Source organism: Tenebrio molitor, chromosome 1, assembly GCF_963966145.1.
Source record: "Tenebrio molitor chromosome 1, icTenMoli1.1, whole genome shotgun sequence".
Taxonomy (NCBI): Eukaryota; Metazoa; Arthropoda; class Insecta; order Coleoptera; family Tenebrionidae; genus Tenebrio; species Tenebrio molitor.
Window position 1 is genome coordinate 35,533,226 of NC_091046.1, and position 25,286 is coordinate 35,558,511.

Genomic DNA, 25,286 nt, shown 5'->3' on the forward strand with positions numbered 1-25,286 from the left:
CGGAATTTGTTGTTGCTGCATTTACCGCAATATCAGTTCTAATATGATAAAAAAGCCAGTTCATAAACACTAACAGCAAAATGCTAAAAACCAGAAACACCACACAGAACTAGCATCAACAAAATTAATAAAATTGTTGTTATTAAAGCTAATTTTAAACTGCGACACTCTGAGTCTTTGACACTGCATTTTGACAACTTCACTGAATTCATTACATTTTTTTATGAGGTTATGATTATTTAGTGACATTCCCCCCTAAAGTGGCGCCGTGGAGATCACAGGCGCTAAAGCTTCGCCCAGGCAGATGTATAGCGAAATATGTCAATCATCAAGACGGCGGTGGTTTTTTGAATAGACTTTATGTCAACTTATACCTGCAACCATGCAACTACGTGATTCAAAAACGAACGCCAGATGTGACATTTCGGGGACTGTCACTGAACTGTCAAATGTCAAATGGAACGATAAGAAAGTTAAATAAAATGTTAGTTTTTAATAACAATTGATACAATGAGTAAAGTTAAACAAGTTTTGCAAGCTTTGCCTCTTTTTGGCAAGAAAAACACATTCTTGTGCTTAAAAATTTCATAATTATTGCTTTCGTCAATGGTTTTTCATGTTCAGAATCAGAACATCCCACAGGACTATGAATTTAGGGTTGGTGGATTTTGAACAATAATTTTGTCCGCGCAAAGTTCCACCACCAAATGTCATATCTCAGCGCGGGTTTACTCTGCCAAAGCCCCAGTGTAGTTTTAAATTTTGTCAGTGCATACGTCCCTAGAAGGACACACAAAGGGATGAGACTTACAAGGATCTGGTATGTGAAAATAACGGGATGTTTTCTGTGGAAGGACCCGCACCCAAATGGGGCGTAGGAATGGCATTAGGTGCTAAGGTTCTTCGAATTAAATTTCACTTTAAAATGCTACCATTAATGTATCGGTCACAAAAATGTTGCATGCAGATAAAGTCTTTTGACCCTAATGTAGTTCCACAGGCTTTACTCCACACTTGGAGCTTTTCTAAGTTCTGTAAAGGAGAATTTTAAAAAAATTGGCTTGGTGTTGTCAGAATGCTGTCAGTTTGACAGTCCCTCGCTACTATGGCGACACCTGGCGACCTGGCACCGGTTTTGAACGGCAAAATGGCGTCGAGTTGCTATACCATTCTTTCTAGATATCTTGATTGTACCCTACAATCGAAAAAAAGATACTTACATCGAGTAAGCTATGCATTTTATGGTTCGCTTGGCAGCGCTGGTACTGCTGTATTTGACAACTGTCAAATTTCTCTATTAAAGGTTAGAGGACTTAAATATGTTTCTTTGAGAATCGCCCTCAAATGTCACATGATTTATATTGGCAAATCACAACTCCGAATTGTTTGAATAGCAACCAATCACAATTTAATTAAGCGGAAATTTTCCCTAGGATATAATTGCCCTAGGGAAAAATTTTTTCGGGCGATTCTCTTCCGAATATACCTCGGGACAGATATATATCGCCAGAAATTTTTTCTTGCAGTCCAACACTCGTGTTTGTCGCTCAAAATTACCCTCGGGCTGAAGCCCTCGTGTAATTTTCTTGCGACAAACACTCGTCTGTCAGGACTGCTCGAAAAAATTTCCGGCAATGTATCTGTCCCTTGGTATATTATATATGACAACAGTAATATTTAGACTAGGAATAATAATTGAAAGTAATCAAACAATCTGATTATAGCCAAGATTGGTAATTTAATTTATCCATATTCTTCTTTGAATTTCTCTACAATGTCGATTATACTCAGAATGGTTCCTGTTAGTGATCCGGTAATACCAATTATAATTATGAGAATGTCCTTCGCGATATAATACCAGGGGAGCTCACCCTGAAAAGCTATTAAATTAAGTATCGGAGGGAGTATAATAGCCAAGAAAGCCCCGGCGGAGGCTCCAATAAGTGATATAAACAGGCCCAAGAATGGAATGATGTTAGCCATTGTATCTACAAAATAAAATTACTTAAATATTTTCACTTGCAGTAAAATTTGTGACGTACATGTTAGCAAAACAGGAATAGATCGGCATATGCACACAATAAGTATACCATTCTTAAAGGGACCATATTTTCTATAGAACAAGGGGAAAGTAATTTCGAATGGTATGTACATATGAAGGGTGAAAGTGAACAATACCGCCACCGACATCATACCGTTTATCACATCCTTTAAACTAAAATATGAATATAATAGAAAAATTTGAAAATTTTGGACTTAGAGAACACATTGGTGGTTGAAATTCAAAAAGGTATATTATTATACTCATGTCATATCGTGAGGAAATTCCTTAACATTGACACAGAACATAAAACACAAAAAAGTCTAAATGTGGAGGCAAGACGCCGGTAATTATGTTGATAAGCACTGCACTATTACTTGATAGTATTATCCGTAATAGTGTATGTACTCCGGCAAAATTGCCGTGCCGCCGGGTGGAGGTGGGATACGAAAAATCCAACTACGCTGTAGAGATACATCTTAAGCTTAAGTGACAATGTTTGTGATTAAAGTGACATGTTTATTTAAAATATTTTTACGGTATATTTTGGACCCACACAGAGCGTCTACTCACCCTTGTACCTCTGTAGTTAAATTTAAGAAAACACTGCTCTCCACGTCGTCGCCATACTTCCAGTAACCCAAAATACCTACCAAAATGTACAATGATGCAACAAACATCATTCCAACATTTAAGACACCAAACGGAGTCATAAATTTTTCTGGTTCTTTCATTTCATTTCGGAGGGGGACTATCTAAATATACCTAAGTCACAAGTCATGATATTATTAAAAAATACAAAAGACAAACGAATGTGATTCCTTCAAATGCATACAGAGCTGTTCCAAAGAATAAAGGCCATGTTCTGTAAGAACTTATGTATTCTCTTTCAGTGGAGTCGGGAAGACCTTCGCATGTTGTGAAGTAAACTATTATCAATATTCCTGACCACATTAATATATTGGCTATCACCGTTAAAGGAAGCAACAATTTTAGATTTCCCAGAAATGTGGAGAGCCACATTGGCATTAAAATGATTGCTAACATTATGTGTTTGCTTGCGGGATCATCTTTAGACAACAAGTCATGATCACTGGCCATCTACAAGTGATTACTCTAATTACAAGAAGTAAATAAAAATGTTTTCAATCTACTTCAACTAAATGCTCAGCGATAAAGACGAAGTAGACACAACAAAATCCTAACTCTGTGCAGCAAAGAAATATATTCGTGACCCATCCAAGTTTTGCTGAATTATTCTTCAAACAAGCAATAGAACTTCCCTCCATCGTGTACTCAACAGCTTCCGCAAAAGTAGGTTTTACTTCATGAGTTTCTTGCCCGGCAATTTTAATAACTGCGTTAACCTTAATGAATTTTATAAATATATTTTAATGGGCATTGTTGGGGTGCCAGCTTACCAACATATGTTGACAGTTCAGATTAACTATAGCTAAGAGGAATAGCATTACTGGTCCGAAAACAAGTCCACTGTTTTTGAAGCCTTCACCCATTGCAAAAATTCCAGTTCCAACGTAACATTTTGCTAAGTGCATAATACTTGTCAAGTAACTAAAAAAATTACCCAAATATTTGTATTTATATTTAAATAAAATCTATATAATTATGAAAAAAATACCCAGTAGGTGGTTTTTTTCCAGTTACATCTTCCGTATGAGCTTCACTTGCAAACTGTCTAAAAATAAACAAAATTATTAATTATGTGCCAGTTATCAACAAGTTCACTAAGTACTTAATTTTATTAGTTATCTTTTCATACCGTACGAACAGTGCAAAACAGAAATGTCTAAAGTAATACTAATAACAGCATAGGAGCTAATTCATCAATATCTGTTGGGGTGCTAAATCGTAGGCAAGAGAGAGGCAGCAGACAAAAACTAAATGAAATGGTATCGACTTTACTGTTTTTTGATGTAAACCTAAAGTGTGAATCTGCAAGGATGGTGTTGGGGATGTCGTCAGCTTTGAAATTTCAAACAGCAAGGGAGGTCATGTGATGCAATCTTAATATTGATTTTTGAGGAAAAGAATTACAAGGGTGTGTGCCATCAATATTCCAGAAATAGTCGAGAATGTGCTTATGGAATGTCAAAATAGATTGTTTTATTGCCAAACTATTGCAGGAAAGATATTTTAAACAATTTAGCTATAGTGCCAAGTTAGACTAATAAACAATATCTATGGATGTTTGCTTTGTCTTCCAAATAAAAAACGAATCTTCATATCTACACTCATTCGTAATATAATTTTGTGATCCAAGACTCAGATTTATTGAATTACAAATTTAACAATACTAAATTTGAAGTTGTAATGCACCACAAATCTTGAAAATTGTGAACTCGTCTTTGTTGAATTTTTTTTACATAGCACACCACCATAACAGAAACAACAGGAAAATTTATATTTATAAAAACGAGCATCCGACGCATCTAAATAATGTATTAATATAAAATGATGCTCTACAGTACTCTGAAAACGTATGAATGAAATGGATTGCAAAAAAATATAGGTAAGTACTTGATGGTGGAAAACCTAAACTTTATAATTTTGAAGTTGTGTACAGAGAAAACAAGATCTGTGATCTGATAAAACGAATTTTTAAAAGTATTCTGATATTTCTAAAGCTTACCTATGGTGTTCTTCCTGGTCTTTGTGCTTTGGTTCTGCCATTTTCAATAGAAAATTTAAAAAGAATAAAATGAATCAATTTAAAAAAATATATGCACAGTTAATTCAATCATCTGTCCAAATGACAATTTTGTACGATTTGTTATGGTTACCATGATTTTTAATTGTCTATAAATTATAACTTCTCAACTTCTCTTTAAACATTTATGTATTTTCATATTTAAATTTAGGAATATTGAATTTTTTTCCCGTCAGCTCTTGAAGAAGAACAGATCAGTTTTATTTTTTTATTTTTCTGTCCCTTCCCATTTCCATATAATGACGTCGTTGCCATTGGTCTACTTGAGTCTTCCTATATATTTGAAAACCGTCTTGACTATGCATGTTACATTCGTTTCTGCGGAGCTCTTTGCGATGAAACCACGTTGAAAACTATCAAAGTTGGTTTTATAAACGTACGCATGCGTTTAGCGTTTGTATAATGTATTTTCCAGGGCAAATTTACACACTAAGGAAATTGGGTGATAATTATTATGAACGTCAGTTATATCTCTTTTTTGAGGATTTGCCATGTGATTGATTGTCTCCCAATTAAAAAGAAAGGTAGGGGCCTTTAGTATTTTGTGTTTGAGCATAGACGGTAGTAGTGTTTTCATTTTTACGTTTTGTTGTATTTTTGGTATGTGATTTTTATAGAAAAGATGCTGTGCAGAGATAGTCCTAACTCAGAAGTGTGTGTCATAACATGAAGACACGGAAAAGTTCTGGTTTTGAAGATATTTATTGTTTAAAAAAATTTATCTCAATCATGACTTTACAGATATGGTTCAATATGCCCCCCATTTTTACCATTTGCGCCAGTGTAGGTAGTGATGATTCCTTTAGTTGATTAATATCACGAATTCGTGTTCTATCGTCGTAGACCAATGGCGAAGACGATTAAAAATGGTAGCTAATAAAAATGGGGGAGCATATTGAACCATATCTGTAAACTTATAATTGAGATAATTTTTTAAAAACAATAAGTATTTTCAAAACCAGAATTTTTGTACGCCTTCATGTTATGACGCACAACTTTTGAGTTGGACTATCTCTGCACAGCAAGAGGGCTTTTCACTGGTATATTAATTATTTAAAAAACTTAATAACTCAAGAAGATATGAGCGTACAAAATTTGTACTGTTTTTTCGGCCCACTGTGTATATTTATAACACCTTATAAAAATAGCTGAATTATGACTTTTTCTTTATTACAAAATAATTATTGTAACGAGTAATTAAAAAATCTAGTCTGTTTTTCTAAAATGGCACGTTGTGAATTTTTGGTTTTATTGAGCACAAATTGTGATTTTCATATTTTAAAAATGTCAAATTTATAGATGCCAAAAATATTGTAAAATGAGAAACAATCCATCTCAAGTGCATTATCGCAGACCGACAAGGTTGGTGTCCAATTATAAATTACAATCGATTTGTCGATTTTATAGATTATTGATTTTTATAAACGTTTTTAGACGATTCCTTGTAGTCCGTGGAGCTGATGTGACAGGAAATAAAAAGCTGACAAAGTAAATATATTTTCAATTATGTATCTACTCAAATGTAACCTTACAGTATAATATAGTTATTTTGAAACTCTTGTACATGCAGTTAAGGGAAATATCGGATCAGGAATCTTCGCAATGGGATTGGCCTTCAAAAGCGGTGGAATGCTTTTGGGACCAATTGTGATGTTAATTATTGCTTTGATGAATTTCCACTGCCAACATCTTCTTGTACTAGGAATTAAAAACGTAATATATTTACCAATAACTGTGTAGTTTGCAGATTAGAGCTTGTATTAAAATAACTGACAAAGAACCCGTTGAGGTGTTACCGAGTTTTGCAGAAACGGTGCAATATACATTTGAAGACAGCAAATCGAAATGGTTACAAAAACATTCCAAATCACTCGCCATATGGACTGACGTGTTTCTCATTTTGGCAGAGTATGGATTTTGTGTTGTTTATTTTATATTTGTCTCTAGACATCTTGGAGAGGTAGAAATCAACTAGACTTTTTTAATATTCTTAATTGTTTACTATTAATGTTTACAAATGCAATACATAAATCTTAATTTTACAGATTTTAGCTGATTATGGATGGGATCCAGGCTATCGAGTAATAGTTGCCATAATCTTAATACCCATGTTGCTTTCTAGTTTTCTGGGAAGCTTAAAATTACTAATGCCAGTGTCACTAACAGCCAACGTAATAATGTGGATAGGAATTGTCTTGATCTTGTATTTTTCATCCATAGACCTACCACCCATAACTGACAGAGACTTGGTACCTTATGCCGACCGACTTCCTCTGTTCTTTGGTATAGTTCTCTTCGCTTTTGAAGGAATACCATTTGTTAAGTATTATGTAGGTGATCTGTTGTCATCTGATTGTTTGTTTGTAGATTATACCGCTACGGATGGAAATGAAAAATCCTGATTCTTTCACATCGCGATGGGGTATTCTCAATATTACCATGATAATCGTTATCAGCTTATTTTTACTTGTGGGCTTCTTTGCTTACTGGCAATGGGGCGACGAAGTACAAGGAAGCGCTTTTTTAAATATGCCTGAATCAGAACCGTAAAAATTTTGCTGTGCTTTTAAAAAGTCAAAAGACGACAAAATACTTTCTAGATTATCTCAAGCTACCAAAATTCTTGTATCTATTGGAATAATGCTGAGTTATGCTCTTCACATGTATATTTCTTTTGAAATTGCGTACCCAAGGTTTCATCAAAAATGGGGACCATTTAAGCATCCATCTCTGATAATATACATATACAGAACAGTTGCAGTCCTCATAACATGTATCTACAGTTACCAAAGTAAATGTTGATATTTAATTAATTTGTTCCACCATTTATAGACGCAGTCGCTAATATCAGTTCCAAGTTAGGAACGTTTATTTCACTAGTTGGAGCTTTAACTGGGGCCATATTAGCTCTTCTCCTACCGGCAGTTCTAGAACTAGTGAGCCTTTATGGTCAGCTGACGTATTACGTTATTATCAAAGACGTTTTTATAATCGTTGTTGCCATCATCACCGCAATAGCTGGAACAATTTTATCTGTAATAGACATCGTGAAGGATTATACTGAAGAAAACGAAGAAAAATGATTGAAACCTTTTCAATATATTAACATTAAAATTGAACCGTTTGTATTGTGTTATCTATTCAAAAGCTGTAGACACTTTGGCAAGTTTTAAAATTAATTTCATTTAATTAAAATACATATTCAATCCGTTCTCCAGAGGGAATTTATATTTATAAAATATGTTAGACACAATTAGGTATGTTAAAACTTGAAATCATAAATCATTGCCTGATTTAGGCGAAATGAAATCATAATAATACAACAAAAGCAAGCATATCTTTTAGATATAGCTGTTCCAAATTCACACAATATAACACAGGCATATAATACAAAAATTAATAAATATTTAGAACTCTCCGTTGCTATGAGAAATCTTTGGTGTTTAGAAAAAATTTCGATTTTACCATTTATAATTTCAGCAACAGGAATAGTACCGCAATCTCTTTTCAAAAATTTAAAAATTTTGGACTTAGAGAACACATTGGTGGTTGAAATTCAAAAAGGTATATTATTATACTCATGTCACATCGTGAGGAAATTCCTTAACATTGACACAGAACATAAAACACAAAAAAGTCAAAATGCGGAGGCGAGACGCCGGTAATTATGTTGATAAGCACTGCACTATTACTTGATAGTATTATCCGTAATAGTGTATGTACTCCGGCAAAATTGCCGTGCCGCCGGGTGGAGGTGGGATAGTACAACAATAATGGATAAAAAAATTTCCAACTTACGAGTTAATAGAAATCAGAGGTAGCCGAAGGTTTATGAAATGTGGCTGGTGACTGGTCTGTAATAATTTGGTCTCTTGGGGCAGTATTGTAATTTTATCATGCATTATATCTAATTGTTTGAGCTTAAAACCAGCGCCGGACACGATTATTTTCTTAACCCGTCCTAAATTGGAGATTATTAATATACCATAATCATAAATTTTGAATTGTAGTAGTACCTAAAAACTCGTCTTTCGACCATGTACACTAATGAACTGATATAAAATACCATAAAGCGTATGAAACAAATGTATTACAAATTAGATACAATATACTTAATATTTGCACACCTTATGTTAATAGTTTTGAAGTTATGTAGAGGGAAAACAAGATTTTAAATCAGAAAAAATAAAATTTCCAAAATAATCTGATATTTTAAAACTTACCGGTAAGACTCTACGTAGTTCTTCTTTTGAATTTTGTTCCGCCAATATTAGATAAATATGAAGTTTAAAAAAATTGAGAAATGTATTTATAAAAATATATCGCGGGTTCAAATGAAATCCTGGGCTGAGTAGGGGTTGGAAAAATTAAACCGTTTAGAACAGTGTAAAGTTTGAATTTCCCGCCGTTTGACACGAATGACATTTGTTTATGTTTAATCGCAACATAATTGAACATGTTTGTTTTCAGCAAAGGGCGCCCTTAGATATTTGCTTCGAGAATAGGAATCGTTACGTTATTCTATTTTTAATGTAAAACATTGTACATTGTCTCTAAATTTTAGGTTGGCTGTCAACATGCTCCAATTAATCTACGCTTTAAAAATGCACAACAATTGACGGTTTCCAACGCCTTCCCAGCCCAGGATTTCATTTGAACACTCGATATACAGTGCCTTTTTTTTAACGCTGGCCATAGGGATTTACATGACAAAAACTTTGGATCGTGTTAATAAGCTTTTTAGAAGAAATTTTTAAGTGAAATTTGACAGAATATTAGATTAGTATTTTATAAATCAATTTCAGTTTATTTTATACTACAGAATAAAATAATTATGGAATAAATTTAAAAAAAAAAGTACTTTTAATTTATTACATTTTTTTTTGCCCAGAAGGTTTTATAATCGTTAGACAGAAACAAAATGTTCGATAAAATTTTTATGATCGTCTTGGTTAATGTCTTACAGCCTGTGGAAGACAGTTTGAACAATTTATGAAATGAAAATTCAAAAATAATTAAAATAGTTTAATATTGTTGAAGTAGAATTTTATTTATTTTGATGTAATTATGATTTCCTATGTTTTATGTTTATGAAATAAAACTGCACATTTCTCAGTCTATCCCATTCAATAATTTCTTTATTTGAAAAGGTGTCCATTGAAAATTATTACTGTTTGACGTTTGTTGGATTTACATTACGTCAGCCTACTTGGCAAGCCACGTGGTAAATTTAATTAACCTATTTTTGCTCTAATTCCGTGATTATTTTGTTTTGTACGATGGGCCGAACTGAAATTGATTTATAAACTACTAATCTAATATCCTACCAAATTTCACTTAAAAATTCCTACTAAAAAGTTCATTAACAAACCCTAAATTTTTAGCATGTAAATTCCTATGGCCAGCGTTAAAAAAAAGGCACTGTATACTGTAAATTCAATCATATATCACGGTGACAATTTTGTATGATTTCTTCTGGTTACCATGGGGCTTACTATCCGTTTATTAAACTCCCGCACTGTCAGTGTCAAATTTTTGACTTTTTTTTTTGGAGTGTAGGTACTGTTACGTTATAAATTACGCTCCCGAAACTGGGCAACCCTGTTACCGGTTACAAATCCGGAATGTTCAGGGGTATAACGAACAAGTCGTGGCTTCGACTCGGTTTACAATGCGAACCACGAGAAACGCCGACTGAAGCTGAAAAATTGGTGAGAACAGCCCTGAGTACGGGAAATGATACACAATCTTCCAACTAATCGTTTATTCAGATATCAACAATGAAAACAATGATATAAATGAAAAAGGAAAACAACGAAGCCTGACTAGCCTAGTGGCGTGTACAAATTTTAATAACCCTAACTCCTCGGAGGGTCCTCCGGGTCGCAGACGTTCAACGAACGAGTACCGGCGAAACAGTAAAAAAAATCCCTTCTTTAGCGACAGAGGAAGGCCGACTGATCCTACGTAACGTCGCTATTCGGCTACGCCGCCCGCATAAGCGGAGAGGTCCTCCAAGTCTTTCTTCGCTCCAAAAAAAAAAATTGAAGTTAAGATTTTTTTCTTCTGTACGGACCGGTGAAGAACCACGCGCAAAAAAAATGATGGGTGAGCGCGATACACAATTCCTGGCGAGGTCGCTCACGGATTGATAATTGATGTGCGTAGGTCCGGGAAGGTGTTCGGGAGAGCGAAATGATTAACGTGCGAGTGCTGGTGAACGACTAGTTTATTCAGAGTACAGGTGCGCATGTGTGTATGTGATAACATGAATTTGACATATTCAACATCCCCCCCATCAAATTAATGTTCAACAAAAATAATAAAATAAAATTCGTCGATCATGGGTGGATTAAACAGCGTCACATAAATCGCGCAAGTAACTCTGAATTCTTTCATTAAAAATTTGCGAAACAAAAAATAACGCGCAACATAATTAAAAAAACACAATACAACAAATAAAATACAACATTACAAAAATGATTGGAGCGTAACACGGTTTTTCAGTTATTTACCAAACCATAGTGAGAAATACATGACTGAAATTTAGCAACGCATAAAGGTTTCGTCAGGGCGTCTGCGATCATGTCTTGGGTAGAGATGAGCTTGACTTTGATCTTCGCATCTTCGACCAGTTGACGTATGAAATGGTGTCTGAGATCGATATGTTTAGTTCGTTGACTGAATCCTGCGTCAGATGCTAAGTCGACGGCACCCTTGTTGTCGTTGTACAAGGTCGTAGGTTCCTCGACGGACGTGGGGTCGAGTTCTGACGCTAAACTCCGTAGCCAGATGAGTTCTTGACATGTGTAGCTCAGCGCCATGTATTCTGCCTCTGTTGTAGACAAAGCAACTGTTGGTTGTTTCTTGCTGGACCATGATACAGGATTTCGATTGTGGAAAATGATAAATCCTGTCGTAGATCTTCGATCTGCGAGGTCATTTCCCCAGTCTGCGTCGCAGTAGGCGGTGATCGTGTTTTCTTCAAGTGATGAGAATTCCATCTTCAGGCTGATTGTGGACTTGAGATATCGAAGTATCCGTTTCACGGCTCTCCAGTGTACAATATCGGGATTCTGATTGAAGCGGCTCAAACAGTTGACTGCGTGAGCGATGTCAGGTCTCGAAATTTGCGTGAGGTACAATAATCCTCCGATCGCTTCTCGATAGGGAAAAATAGGAGTCGTTTCGGTTTCGTTGGTGTGCAAGTCCAGCTTCTGATTCACATCTTCTGGGGTTCTCACCGGGTGACTATCTTCCATCTTGAAACGTTTGAGTAGATTGAGGATATGGTCTGATTGGTCGATGTGGATCGTATGTCGTTTCCAATCTCGAGTGAAATTTATCCCTAAACATTTTGATACTTGTCCTAGGTCTTTCATATGGAATTTTTCGTTGAGGCTGTTTTTCGTGCTCGAAGTTGCGAAGTCGTCGTTCGAAAAAATTTGTATGTCATCTACGTAGACTGCTAATAATTCCATTTTTCGTCCTGCTCGTTTCGTGTAAACACACGGGTCTGTTTGCGATCGTGTGAATCCAATTTTCGTAAGTACTGAGTTCAGCTTGGAGTTCCACGCTCTTGAACCCTGCTTGAGCCCGTACATGGCCTTTCTGAGCTTGCAAATTTGATTCTCCTTCCTTGGTTGTTCGAAGCCAGTGGGCTGCTGGATGTATAACTCTTCTTTAAGATCTCCATGAAGGAATGCGTTCTTCACGTCAAGCTGATGAATTTTCAGGTCGTATTTTGCAGCCATCGAAATGAGAAAACGTAGTGTTTCCATCCTTATCACAGGTGAGTAGGTCTCTTCGAAGTGGATACCTGGAATCTGCGTGCAACCTTTTGCTACGAGTCTAGCCTTGTACAAGGTTGGCTGATCTTTCCCCCTTTTAGTTTTAAAAACCCAACGTGTTTTTAAAACTTTTGCGTTCGGTTTGGGATCTGTCAGAGTCCAAGTGCCGTTTTCCATGAGGGCTTTGTATTCCTCCTCCATGGCAGATTTCCATAAGTGACTTTGCGGGGAATTGAGGGCCTCTTCGGGAGTTTGAGGATCCTCGTCTTCGTTTTCATGGGTGATTGCGTTTATCTTGTAGTAAACGTAATCGTCGTCTTTCTTGGGTTTCGGTTTCCTGGTGGTTTTTCGTAACATGTTCTGCGGTTCTTCTTCATTGATCGTTTCGGGAATCTTGGTCGTTGCCGTTGGTGATGCCGTTTGAGATTCTTCGTCGTCTTCGTCGTCTGTAGGAACAGCTAACTCGAAAGTTGCAACGTTAGTTTCGTTACGTTTCAGCTGGGCGAGAAATTCTGTTTCCATGAACACAGCATCTCGGCTCTTAAATACCTTGCGGGTTTGCGGATCGTAAAATCGATAGCCTTTGGATTCCTCGGGATAACCTATAAAGATGGCGTCTCGTGTGGGTGAATCCCACTTCAACCTAAGAGGTTTTGGTACGTAAACCATTGCTTTGCAGCCGAAAATTTTTAGGTGACTTATATCGGGCTTACGTCCGGTCCAGACTTCTTCGGGAGTCTTGAAGTTGAGGACCCTGGTGGGGGTGCGGTTGATGAGATAAACTGCCGTTGAGACCGCTTCGGCCCAATAAGCCTTGGGAAGACCTGCATCGGATAAGAGTGATCGAGCCTTCTCGACGATGGTTCTATTAGTCCTTTCTGCTACGCCATTTTGCTGAGGCGCGTACGGAATGGTCAGTTGATGTCGTACTCCAGTGGACTCGAGGTAGGCTTTCAACTCGTTGTTGACGTACTCTTTGCCGTTGTCGGATCTGAGGGCCTTCATTTTCCGTTCAAGCTGGTTTTCTGCAAAAATTTTGAAGTCTTTAATACACTTGGAAACTTCATTTTTATGGCGTAGAAAATAAACGTGTATTTTCTTAGAATGGTCGTCTATGAGGGTCAAAAAATATTTTGATCCTCCGAGAGAATCGTTTTCCATTGGTCCGCACAGATCGCTGTGTATCAGGTCCAGAAGGTTCTCGGCTCGTTTACCATCCTTGGGGAAGGGGCTTCGATGGTGTTTTCCTTGAAGGCACGGAACGCAGGTGCCCTCTGTGGCGGGAACGGAGTTGCAGCCGGTAACAGCTTCCTTGAAATGGACCGCAATGGAGTTTCCGGGGTGACCAACTCTTCGATGCCATAATTCGGGTGCGTGTGACGTCGTGGTGATGTTTGCTGACTGTTCAGCTGAATCGAGTTTGTAGATTCCTCCGTGATCATGTGCCGTTGCTAAAAGGTCTCCGTATTTCGATTTTATCTCGCATCTTGATCCTTTGAATTCCACGGTGTGGCCTTTTTCGATTATTTTACTGACCGACAGTAAGTTAGTTGAAATTTCTGGTGCGTAAACGACATTGTGGACCTTGATGAAGTCCGGCTTGTTGTCAATCTGGATTGGTATCAAGGTCGAGCCAATGGATTTGCTCTCAATTTTCGTATTATCCGCGAGCACGATTTTGGAATCAGACGTGCTAGAGACGTTGTCGAGCCAATCCTCACGATGAGTGAAATGCGCTGAAGCGCACGAATCCAGGTACCAAGCATCAGGATCCATAGCATGGGCGGTGGAGAAAGCTAAGAAGGCTTTTTCTTGCTGTTTCCTTTTTTGCTCGGCTCGAATTGTTGCGTCCGTCTTCGGTAACCTGCAATCTCGGCTGAAGTGACCAGGTTTATTGCAATTGAAACAATTTTTCGTTTTTTGAGCTCGTGCGTTTCTGTTTTGAAATTTACTCGCCATAGCAACATTATCATCTCGCGTTTTTTTGACGTTATCGTTTTTCATCGAATATTCTAGAAGGAGCTTCGTTTTTATTTCGTCGCCTGATAACGGTTTATCGGAGCTGGTGATACTCATTATCAGCGGATCGTATTCGGGAGTAAGGCCAGCAAGTAAAAAGGTTCCGATCCCTTCATCGTCTACTTTGAACTTGATTGCGTTGAGACGATTCGAGTACGAGATGATCTGATATACGTACTCTTCCATTGATTGACATTTGTCGAGCCTGGTGTCAGTTAATGCACGCATCAATGCTATCCTGTTGTTTTGGCCTGCATCCTCGAAAGTGCGAGCGAGGTTGTTCCACGCGTCCTTGGCCGTCGCTGCATCTTCTACATGGATATAGATGTGGGGCTCCGTGGCTAGCAAAATTCGGGATCGCGCCTTCATGTTTTTGCTTTCGTCGGTGACGTCGCCGGTCACACATTTCCATAGGTCTTCGAGATGTAACGCTGCTCGCATGGCGGACTTCCATGTATTATAGTTCTCTCGACCTCGAAGTTTTTCAAACGTAATTTGATTGTTCGTTGGCGGCATGTTGTTCGTGTTCCTTCACAAAGGACGTTTTCGTTGTTCGTTTCGCCGTTCGTTTCGTTGTTCGTCTCACCGTTTGTTTCGTAGTTCGTTTCGTCGTTCGTTTCGTTGTTCGTTTTGTCGTTCGTTTTGCACAATTTCCAATTTTCGTGGTTTTTTGGACACTCGTTTTTCTTGCGTTTTTTTTCGGTCGTTCGTGTGATATGGCGGCGTGCGTTCGATTCCGTGTCGTTACGTTCACGTTTTCGGAATTCAATGGATCGTGGGTCTCCACGAACTTACGTAGGAAGTGATCAGCGTTGTCTTTGGTCACTTTGCGGGCCCATAACCTGATGTGCGTAGGTCCGGGAAGGTGTTCGGGAGAGCGAAATGATTAACGTGCGAGTGCTGGTGAACGACTAGTTTATTCAGAGTACAGGTGCGCATGTGTGTATGTGATAACATGAATTTGACATATTCAACAATAATCGTTCGTGAATATAAAAACCCGACGGACTTGATAAGGAAAATTTTTCTTAAAATTACAGTGTTTTTCTTTTGCTTTTCTCCTTTTGTCAATTGTGCTTCACAATTTCTCAATTGATTTTCCCATTTATTTTGCTAGTAAGGGAACAAATTCCTTTTTCGTCAAATGTAATTCATTATTTGTCAATTGACTTTCCCATTGTGACAATGAAAATCAATTAAATTAATAAGAAAAGCATTTTGTATAAAGTGAAAGTGATTTGAGAAAAGGGGAATTTCATTTGACATTTCATTTTGACATTTAAAAAATTGGAAAGTCATTTGACAAATCGTGAAACACAACTGACAAAAGAAGAAAAGCAAAAGAAAAACACTGTAATACAATTATTGAAATCACGCGCCTTATAATAAAACTGTAACTTTAACAGTCGAACAAATTATAAATCCTAAACGCGATATACAAATTAAATGAATTTGATGGAAACTATTCACCCGTCGAAATAATGAGTCGTGACAATGGAAATTTGACAATAGTTAATTACAAACGCTCAATTAGTTCGACGGAGTGACAAAATACAACCGAAGACTTTGAGAAGCCACGGCCTGTAGAAAATGGGGTGTCACCACTGCTCCGGACTTGCTGGTGGGTAGATCCGGCACCTTCCGGTGAGTCCGGGGACGACCTGGACTGACAGGACCCGCGAGATCCTGATCCGCAAAAGCGTTCGGTCTGGAACCTTCCGTAGTGAAGTCCGTGTTCCGCTTGGCGATGTGGACGGTGGTACTTAGACGAATCGTCTCCAACGGCCCTCGTGAACTCCACTACGTCGCCTCGTCGGCCCTGCAAATTCCCTCGATCACTGTCCCCTTGACTCTCCCCAGGCACTCACAACACCACCGGCAAAAGGTCGTGAAAAAAATCCCGTTCCGTCTCTGGTTCCCCCGATTTATAGCTTCCACCCCCTCTATGCGCAGATTTTTCGGCGGAAGTCCGAGTACGTTTCCGTCGCGATGGATTCTAGAACATTCTAGACAATCGCGAAGATTTACAATCGCGCGACGATTTAAATCGTAACAGTACCTACGGTGAAATACAGTTTCAGTTGCCTGTACACAAAATCTACATAGTTATAAAAACGTCAACAAGAAAAGTTTGGTTATGTTAATGGAGTTAATTCTTTTCTTTCCAAACAATAATTAACAATACCGTGCTTCTCTCTGGCCGTTAACAGTATTCTTTTATGTTTCATATCTTTTTCTTGTTCATTTCAAGTAATACTTTGAATGAAAGAAAGCGAATTTATTAAACTTTACTTCAAATTTGAAGTTTAAAATTTTTGCGCCACCGTTAAAGTAAAAATTACTAGTCTCAGAACGGCAGTGCGGCAACTTGCAAACACTTTGACAGTGCGGGAGTAAATGGATAGTAAGTGTGAACTGTTTGAGATGGAAAAATTAATTTTATTTTTAAATGGTACAACTGGAGTGGATAACTTAAGTTGACAGGTTGTCACTTCTAGCCACATTATTGATGTAAAGTTCATTCAAAAATCAAATAACCACCAACGTCGCATTTTCCTCGATAATTACTATCGGCAACGCTGTTTAGTGTAAAATTTGGTGATAATTGTAATTTTGAGGTTAAGTGTTTATAAAATGTCTTGATTTTCTGGGCATGTTTAAGTAAAAATAATAAGAATCAATAAATAAATGAAACGTGCTGCTAATAAAACAATATGAACGAAATTCAAAGCAATTAAATTTTATTTTGAATCAAATAAATGTCATAATTTATAGTTACCAACATAGTATGAAAAAATATCTACCTAGGGTTTTTTTAATTTTACCAACCTAAAGCAACAGGTGGTGGTTTTTTGATTTTTGAATGGACTTTAGGTACAGTTGGATTAAAAAAAGGGACACGAAAAAAAAATTGACACAATTTTTTGGTTTTTTAGTGGTGTGAAACGTTCTTACAAGAGATATTTTAAGCTTATGGTCAAAATTCAATGACATAAAAATTATTTGATAGGTATTGTCACGTTGATAATAATTAATTGACAAATGGAGAAAACACGGCCTCCTAGATTCATAAGAGACTCGTCTCTTATCCGGCCTGTCGCATTCGATAAATGTCTGTTTTTGAAAATTCCCCATAGATAAAATAAGAACATATAGAACGCAAACTTCCTATACATTTTTTGGGCCCAAAGCGTTTACCGCCATCTATTATCCTGGTGACGGTGCAAAATCACAGCCTACTGGATGAGTTTACCTTTCCTTTGATTTTTTATTGACTGTAATTACACGAGAGGTCTTTTTTATCCGGATAAAATTATTTTTTTTACGATAATTTGGTTGTTTGGTAAATTGACGACACAAACCACCTGATAAAAAAACGAGTCCGAAGGATGAGTTTTTTTATCTGGTGGTTTGTGGAGTCAATTTACCAAAAAGAAATCAAATTAGAGTTTAAAAAATGAAATTTTATCCTGGACGAAAAAAACCTCGAGCATAATTCGATGAGATAATTTAATGAATAATAATAGGTACAGTTGGCTTCAAAAAAAACGGGAAATGAAATTTGACCTAATGTGAATTGGAAATTTAATTTGTCAATTTATGTCAATTTGTGTCTGTTTGACAGTAGTATTTGTATTTGCATAACAGACATTTCTGACACATAAGTGTAGTTTTTTAACCTAAATTCTAAAAGACCGTTCCAAACTATAAAAATTTAATAAAATCTGACAGAACTTTTTCTGACAGTTTCCGTCTTTTTTTGAAGCCAACCGCAGGTAATTATGAAAAATTGAATTTATTACAAGCTGTGTCAATGTTTAAGATTGTTGGTTTGTTATCATAACAACATAAACATTAATTATTTTACCAATAATTTCATCTTCAATTTTATTTTTAAGTGAACGAAAAATTAACATTAGGTACTTAAATTTTGCTTTTAATATTATCGGCCGAAGTTATGTTACTCAATCTTAACCCTCCACCACCCGGCGGCACGGCAATTTTGCCGGAGTACATACACTATTACGGATAATACTATCAAGTAATAGTGCAGTGCTTATCAACATAATTACCGGCGTCTCGCCTCCACATTTTGACTTTTTTGTGTTTTATGTTCTGTGTCAATGTTAAGGAATTTCCCCACGATATGACATGAGTATAATAATATACCTTTTTGAATTTCAACGACCAATGTGTTCTCTAAGTCCAAAATTTTTAAATTTTTAAAAAGAGATTGCGGTACTATTCCCGTTGCTGAAATTATAAGTGGTAAAATCGAAATTTTTTCTAAACACCAAAGATTTCTCATAACAACGGTGAGTTCTAAATATTTATTAATTTTTGTGTTATATGTCTGTGTTATATTGTGTCAATTTGGAACAGCTATATCCTAAAGATATGCTTGCTTTTGTTGTTTATTTAAAATAATAATGTTTGGTCTGTTATGCTGAATATAAATGTCAGTTAAAACTGTTCAATCAAAATATAATTTGTAATTGTCATTTTCCAAACAACTTTCTGGTTTATAAATATAATGTGGTTGTGTATCCTTTAATAAGTTGAATTTAACTGCTAAATTCATGTCTATAATTTTAACGAATATACATATAATGACGTTTCTTATATTCGCTTTGAGCCAAAACGGTGCAAGAAGAAATGATGTGTTCAATGGTTTCCCCTTCAGTTCTGCAAATCCTACATTTATGAATGATCGATTGCAAACCGCATATGTGTTTTTTATAATTTCTTGTATTTATAACACGATCTTGTATTGCAAATATAAAACCCTCAGTCTCAGGGTGAATATTTGATTTTTTAAGCCATGCATGAGAAGCCTGAATATTAATTTCTAGTTATTCCAGTTCTTTAAAATATCTCCCACGTAAAAGACTTCTGTTTTATATTTGCTATAGTGTCAGGTATGTTTGGCTCAACAATATCGAAATTATATTATCACTTATAATATCCCTAGTGCATTGATTATTTCCGGAAATTTTTTCGAATGCATTTCTAAAACGTATTAATTAGCCCGAGTGGAACACGAGGGCTAATTACGTTTTGGAAATGCATGAGAATAAAATTTCCGGATATTAATCAATGCACGAGGGCATATTCGGTAAGAAAATCGCAACGACACGGACATTATGCTTCTTAAATTATAAATTTTTAAATCGTACGACACTCATTAAAGACCAATAGAAAAATTAGTTCACGAGCCATAACCAAGACAACAACAAAATAAATGATTTTGATTGGCTGAAAAAATTTCCACTTATTAATCACAGTTAGGTTGGTCTACCTACAAAAAATTTCCAAGAAATTTTTTTGTTGCCATGGTTATGGCTCGTGAACTAATTTTTCTATTGGTCATTAATGAGTGTCGTACGATTTTCATTTAAATGTAATATAATTTTGAAAATATTATGAATCTTATTAACATTTTTTACTTTAGAACCAAACGGACTATCTCGTGATGACGGAAAACGCCCTGATGGGATGACTTTAGTACCGTGGAATAAAGGTCAACCTTTGGTTTGGGACGTTACTGTCGTAGATACACTTGCAGACAGTTTCGTATTGAAAACATCTGAAGTCTCAGGTTTTGCCGCTGAAATGGCTTGCAAACGCAAACATAACAAATATCGTTCAATTATTTCGTCAAACTACATATTTAAAGGTTTAGCCTTTGAAACCTTAGGCCCTTGGTGCAAAGAAACAATAGATTTCATTAATGTCATCGGAGACCGACTTATCGCGGAATCAGGGGATTCAAAATCTAAGAAATTCCTTTTTGAGAGGATTTCCCTTGCCATTCAACGTGGAAACGCTGCAAGCATTCGGGGCACTTTTCCAGATTCCGCATTATTATCGGAAATTTTCGCATTGTAAATTAAAAATGTTATTTTATGTTAAATTTTTTACAAACTCTAAAAAACTCACCCTAGCCACTTTCTGCTAAATTTTAGTATAAATCCAAAAATCCTTCCAATGTTTTCATTCAATTTTTTTTTTATGGAAGGAGGTGCTGTTTTTTTAATCCAAAAATTTTTCCACTCGTGAAATACCCTGTATAACACAAAAATCTAGTCTGCACTTGTCACAGTGTCACATTGCTTATATTGAGCACAATTTGTGATTTTGATGTTTTAAAAATGTCAAATCTTATACACACGAAATTTTTAAAAACATGATAGACACTCGATCTATAACGGATCAAGGAACGACAAGGTTAGTGCCCAATTATAAATAAATTGTTGTTACTATAGACTGTCGAGTTTTAGACCATTCCTTTTGGTTCGTGGAACTGATGTAACCGGACATAAGAAGCCCACGAAGTAAATATATTTACAAATTCTGTTTTTAATTTTAAATTGGAATTTTTATACAGTTATTTTGAAACTCTTGTACATGCGGTAAAGGCATATGTGGGATCAGGAATTTTCGCAATGGGATTCGCTTTCAGTAACAGTGGAATGCTTCTGGGACCAGTTACGATGTTAGTTATTGCTTTGATGAATTTACATTGCCAACACCTTCTTGTATCAGTAAATAAAAATGTAATATATTTTCTTATAACTGTTTGGTTTGCAGATTAAGGCATGTGTTAAAATAACTGATGAAGAACCCGTTGAGGTGTTACCTAGTTTTGCAGAAACGGTGCAATATACATTTGAAGACAGCAAATTGGAATGGTTGCAAAAACATTCCAAGGGATTTGGCATATTGACGGACGTGTTTCTTATTCTGGCAGAATATGGATTCTGTGTTGTTTATTTTATATTTGTCTCTAGACATCTTGGAGAGGTAGTAATTACTTTATAAAATTACTTTTATATTTTTAAACGTTTAGATACCAAAATAGTAGAGGAACTAATCCAGTTACAGAATATGCTCCTATTACGCAATTGCGATATATCTAAGAGAATAGGCAAGAGTTGTTTCTAAAAATTTTCCTCAATAGTCCCTCCGCATATGCAGCGACCAGTGTATCCTAATGGGTAAATCCCATGATTGTAGAGAGAAGAACATTTCTCGCGTTTTGATTAACAAATAAAATTTTCGGGAGTTCGTACATTAGCTTATATCGAGCGATCAAAGTAATTTGTAATCGAGTCATCCATGGATTTGAATCCGTATGTCTTTTGCAATGATCTATCGAGATCTAACCTGTGTTTCAAGCTGTCCTGTATTTATTGGAGCGTGGAGTTCAAGTAACGACATACGACTTCGGATTCATGGATAACTCGATTACAAATTAATTTGCTCGTTCGTTACATACTTTTATGTTTACAATAATATCTTATGTTTATAACCCATTGTCGAAAGTTTTAAAATTTATGTTTTTAGTTTTTTTTTTAATTTAATCTATTTAGAATATATAATTATTACATTTTTAGGTTAGATCTCGACATATCAATCGCAAAAGACATATTCAAATCCATCGATGACTCGATTACAAATTAATTTAATAGCTCGATTGAAATAATTCATGCTTTGAAAAATTATAATGTAAGAAATTAACAAATTGATTTTTTATATTTTCATTTGCGTTTTATTTTGTATTCCATAAGCAGATCATCCTCCCTACATAAGTATACAATTGTTGCCATTTAAAATATGATCTCTTCATTTTACAGATATCAGCTGCTCATGGATGGGATCCAGGTTATCGAGTAATACTTGCCATAATCTTAATACCTATGTTGCTTACTACACTTTTGGGAAGTTTAAAATTACTAATGCCAGTGTCACTAATCGCCAACGTAATAATGTGGATAGGAATCGTCCTGATCTTGTATTTTTCACTCTTAAACTTACCACCCATAAGTGACAGAGATTTGATATCTCGTGTAGAACGAATTCCTTTATTTTTTGGTATAGTTTTCTTCGCCTTTGAAGGAATAACATTTGTTAAGTAGTGTGTCAGTATTCCGCCATCATCTGATTGTTTGAGTTGTAGATTATACCGCTACGGATGGAAATGAAAAATCCTGATTCTTTCACATCTCGCTGGGGTATTCTCAATACCACCATGATAATCGTGATCACCCTGTATTTACTTGTGGGTTTCCTCACTTACTGGCAGTGGGGAGACGAAGTGCAAGGAAGCGCTTTCTTAAATATGCCTCAATCAGAACCGTATAAATTTTGCTGTGCTAAAAAGTCAAAAAAACAACCAAATAGTTTCTAGATTATCTCAAGCTACCAAAATTCTTATATCTCTCGGAGTAATGCTGACGTATGCTCTTCACATGTACATCCCTTTTGAAATTGCGTACCCAAGATTTTACAGGAAATGGGGACCGTTTAATCACCCCACAGTGATAATATACGTATATCGATCAGTTGCAGTCCTCATAACGTGTACACTTTTCAAAGTAAATGTTGAAACTTGAAATTTAATTAATTTAACTTACTTTTAGACGGAGTCGCTAACATCAGTTCCAATTTAGGAACGTTTATTTCACTAGTAGGAGCTTTAACTGGGGCCGTATTGGCTATGCTCTTACCTGCAATTTTAGAACTTGTGATGCTTTACGGTGAGCTGACGTATTTCGTCATTATCAAAGACGTTTTCTTAATCACAGTTGCGTTTGCATCCGCAATAACTGGAACAATTTTATCTATAATGGACATCTTGAAGGATAACACTGAAAAAAGCCAAGAAAAATGATTCAAACTGTTTAATATACCTATAGACATTAAAATCGAACACTTTGTATTGTGTTGCGAATAACAAGCACTCAAAAAGCAAGAACTAGTTTTTATTTATTCAGAAACTGTACGTATTTATGCTGACAATGTACCAGTATTTGTATCTATATGTTATGGGAAATGTGATTAACCAGCCATTATGAATAATAACCGGAGAGTATACATAATACCCAACAAGATTGGTTATTAAATTATAATTAAAATCTTGCAATTTATTAAATTTGCTATTATTTATAATCTCCAGTACTTATTGCTAAATTTAACAAGCAGTTGTAGAGTCACATCTTCCAAAAAGTCTTTATTGTTTTAAACAAAAAGATAAACGAACCAAACATCATAATATTTTAAAGTGATAAAAAAACATAATTTATTGTACTTAGCAAGATGAACTGCTATGCCATTTTGAGTTACATAGTTTATTATTATTTTTTCGACTACATTTCTTTGATGTACATTTACCCTTACAAAAGCATCTTTTATACCCTTGTCCACCACATACGAGTGGGGATGATTTCCTTATATACTCCCGCAAAGAGATTTTTACGTCAGGAACTTCCTCAAGTCGTAATATTTTTCTTCGCAAATAATAAATTCTTGAATTTTCCGTGTTTAGTTCCCAATTCAAAAAATTGATCTTCTTGCAGAGCTATTATGACAGCCAAACAAATTCCTTGAATCATTTCCAGCTCGATCAACGTCTGGAATGCGTACTCTGACATCGGGAAATTTTTCCACGCACAATTTTTTTCATTTTTGCCACTTGTATTTCAAGATTTGCCTGGCCATTTTTCGTTTTTCTAATTTGTATAAGTGATTTTTGATCCTACAACCGGGTAAACCACTAATTCCATCTTTGTCCTTGAATTTTAGTTGGATCTCTTCCTCATTTTCTTCTCTTGTATTCGAGTTACTGTCGTTATTTTGAAAAATTTCTATCATGTCGATATTTTCTGTATTGATATTACCATCTCCTCCATTATTCTTATTTATGCAGGGTGTTTTTTATACAGTGCTACTGAATGATAGGTATTGTAAGAAAGCAAACGTGTATTAACGATAAGTTTGCTGATTAACAACAGCTATGACAGTATTACCAGGTATGCTTGACCACAGTCGTTACGATCCGTCACTGTCGTCAGCGTATAATTGTCAATTGTGTATTTTTAAATTTAGAATTTCTAAATGGTTTACACAAACTGCAAATTAACCGATATGGTGTTGATGTATGAAAAAACGGATGGAAACGGTCGTGAAGCACAGCGTCTGTACAGTGAAGCATTTCCTGAAAGTAGAGTACCTAACCACCACAAATTTGCTGTTATTGTGCATCATCTTAGGGAAAAGGGCGAATATCGTCCCCGCACAAACGATCGTGGCCGACAGAGGACTGCAAGGACATTAGATGCCGAACCTGAAATTTAAAATATTGTGGAGGAAAATTCTGCGTCTTATAGAGTTGTTGTTTCTTCATTTATTGTGTGGAGAACATTGAAGGAACAAGGACTTCATCCACAACACGTGCAACGTGTACAGGCACTAAAAGAAGAAGATTTGCCCCGTAATATACAGAGTGTTTCTGAAATACGTGTGTTAATTTTAACCAGTGAAAGAACTCACCAATTTATGAAACTTTTCTCTATAACATTTTGTAAAATTCGTAAAAGTAGTCCCAAGATTTTTTGCCCCACAATTTTTACCAAACGAATCGTTTTGTATGATTAACTAGTTTCTATTTTTTGTAACCATGAGAATCTAAATTTTGATTATTTATTTTTTGAAGTGAAAACTTCTTTAGGCGCACTACATACATTTTATTCCCGGGGAGTGAATTAGTTTCATGCGACACGGTAAAATCGTAACGCAGATGAGCGCAAATCGTCCGCAGAACGGTTTTTTGCGGAGTGAGCGAAAAACAATCAACTGTGCGTCACTTGTCAGTTTTCAATTTTCAGTGATAATTGTGTTGTGATCTGACTGACCTCAGTGCAGAGCT

General features: G+C 36.0%; 3 protein-coding genes across 5 annotated transcripts; 2 read left to right on the forward strand and 1 right to left on the reverse strand.

Moving 5' to 3' along the window:
- Positions 1-1,718: 1,718 nt before the first annotated feature.
- Positions 1,719-4,842, reverse strand: LOC138134818 (proton-coupled amino acid transporter 1-like). The gene is made up of 8 exons (XM_069053352.1): positions 4,692-4,842; positions 3,681-3,737; positions 3,463-3,613; positions 3,196-3,408; positions 2,852-3,142; positions 2,615-2,796; positions 2,043-2,215; positions 1,719-1,988 (listed from the first exon to the last, which is right to left on the reverse strand). The coding sequence occupies exons 1-8, from the start codon at positions 4,730-4,732 to the stop codon at positions 1,744-1,746; spliced, it is 1,353 nt and encodes a 450-aa protein (XP_068909453.1). The 5' UTR covers positions 4,733-4,842; the 3' UTR covers positions 1,719-1,743.
- Positions 4,843-5,706: 864 nt separating this feature from the next.
- LOC138134824 (proton-coupled amino acid transporter-like protein CG1139) lies at positions 5,707-8,107 on the forward strand. 3 transcript variants are annotated; one of them, XM_069053373.1, is made up of 8 exons: positions 5,707-6,131; positions 6,204-6,257; positions 6,340-6,464; positions 6,517-6,729; positions 6,815-7,087; positions 7,137-7,315; positions 7,370-7,542; positions 7,602-8,107. In XM_069053373.1, the coding sequence occupies exons 3-8, from the start codon at positions 6,372-6,374 to the stop codon at positions 7,850-7,852; spliced, it is 1,182 nt and encodes a 393-aa protein (XP_068909474.1). In that variant the 5' UTR covers positions 5,707-6,131; positions 6,204-6,257; positions 6,340-6,371; the 3' UTR covers positions 7,853-8,107. The 3 variants fall into 3 exon arrangements, with proteins under 3 accessions (XP_068909474.1, XP_068909466.1, XP_068909482.1); XM_069053365.1 differs by having other exon boundaries at positions 5,711-6,131; positions 6,314-6,464; positions 7,602-8,106; XM_069053381.1 differs by lacking the exon at positions 5,707-6,131 and having other exon boundaries at positions 6,304-6,464.
- A 12,423-nt stretch (positions 8,108-20,530) lies between these two features.
- On the forward strand, positions 20,531-23,336 carry LOC138139362 (proton-coupled amino acid transporter-like protein CG1139). The gene is made up of 8 exons (XM_069059620.1): positions 20,531-20,806; positions 20,860-20,913; positions 20,967-21,117; positions 21,170-21,382; positions 22,216-22,488; positions 22,539-22,717; positions 22,770-22,942; positions 23,002-23,336. Exons 1-8 carry the CDS (start codon positions 20,766-20,768, stop codon positions 23,250-23,252), a joined length of 1,335 nt encoding a protein of 444 aa, XP_068915721.1. The 5' UTR covers positions 20,531-20,765; the 3' UTR covers positions 23,253-23,336.
- The last annotated feature ends 1,950 nt before the right edge of the window (positions 23,337-25,286 follow it).

Bases quoted from the DNA above. Each gene is read 5' to 3' on its own strand.
- LOC138134818 (XM_069053352.1), bottom strand. From the start codon at position 4,732: ATGGCAGAACCAAAGCACAAAGACCAGGAAGAACACCATAG. The intron at 3,143-3,195 runs GTAGATTGAAAA...AATCACTTGTAG, and splicing joins TCGCTGAGCATTTAGTTGAA to ATGGCCAGTGATCATGACTT. The intron at 1,989-2,042 runs GTACGTCACAAA...TTTATTTTGTAG, and splicing joins TATTCCTGTTTTGCTAACAT to ATACAATGGCTAACATCATT.
- LOC138139362 (XM_069059620.1), top strand. From the start codon at position 20,766: ATGATAGACACTCGATCTATAACGGATCAAGGAACGACAAG. The intron at 22,489-22,538 runs GTTAAGTAGTGT...TTTGAGTTGTAG, and splicing joins CCTTTGAAGGAATAACATTT to ATTATACCGCTACGGATGGA. The intron at 22,943-23,001 runs GTACACTTTTCA...ACTTACTTTTAG, and splicing joins AGTTGCAGTCCTCATAACGT to ACGGAGTCGCTAACATCAGT.
- LOC138134824 (XM_069053365.1), top strand. From the start codon at position 6,088: ATGAGAAACAATCCATCTCAAGTGCATTATCGCAGACCGACAAG. The intron at 6,258-6,313 runs GTAAATATATTT...AGTATAATATAG, and splicing joins GGAAATAAAAAGCTGACAAA to TTATTTTGAAACTCTTGTAC. The intron at 7,088-7,136 runs GTTAAGTATTAT...GTTTGTTTGTAG, and splicing joins CTTTTGAAGGAATACCATTT to ATTATACCGCTACGGATGGA.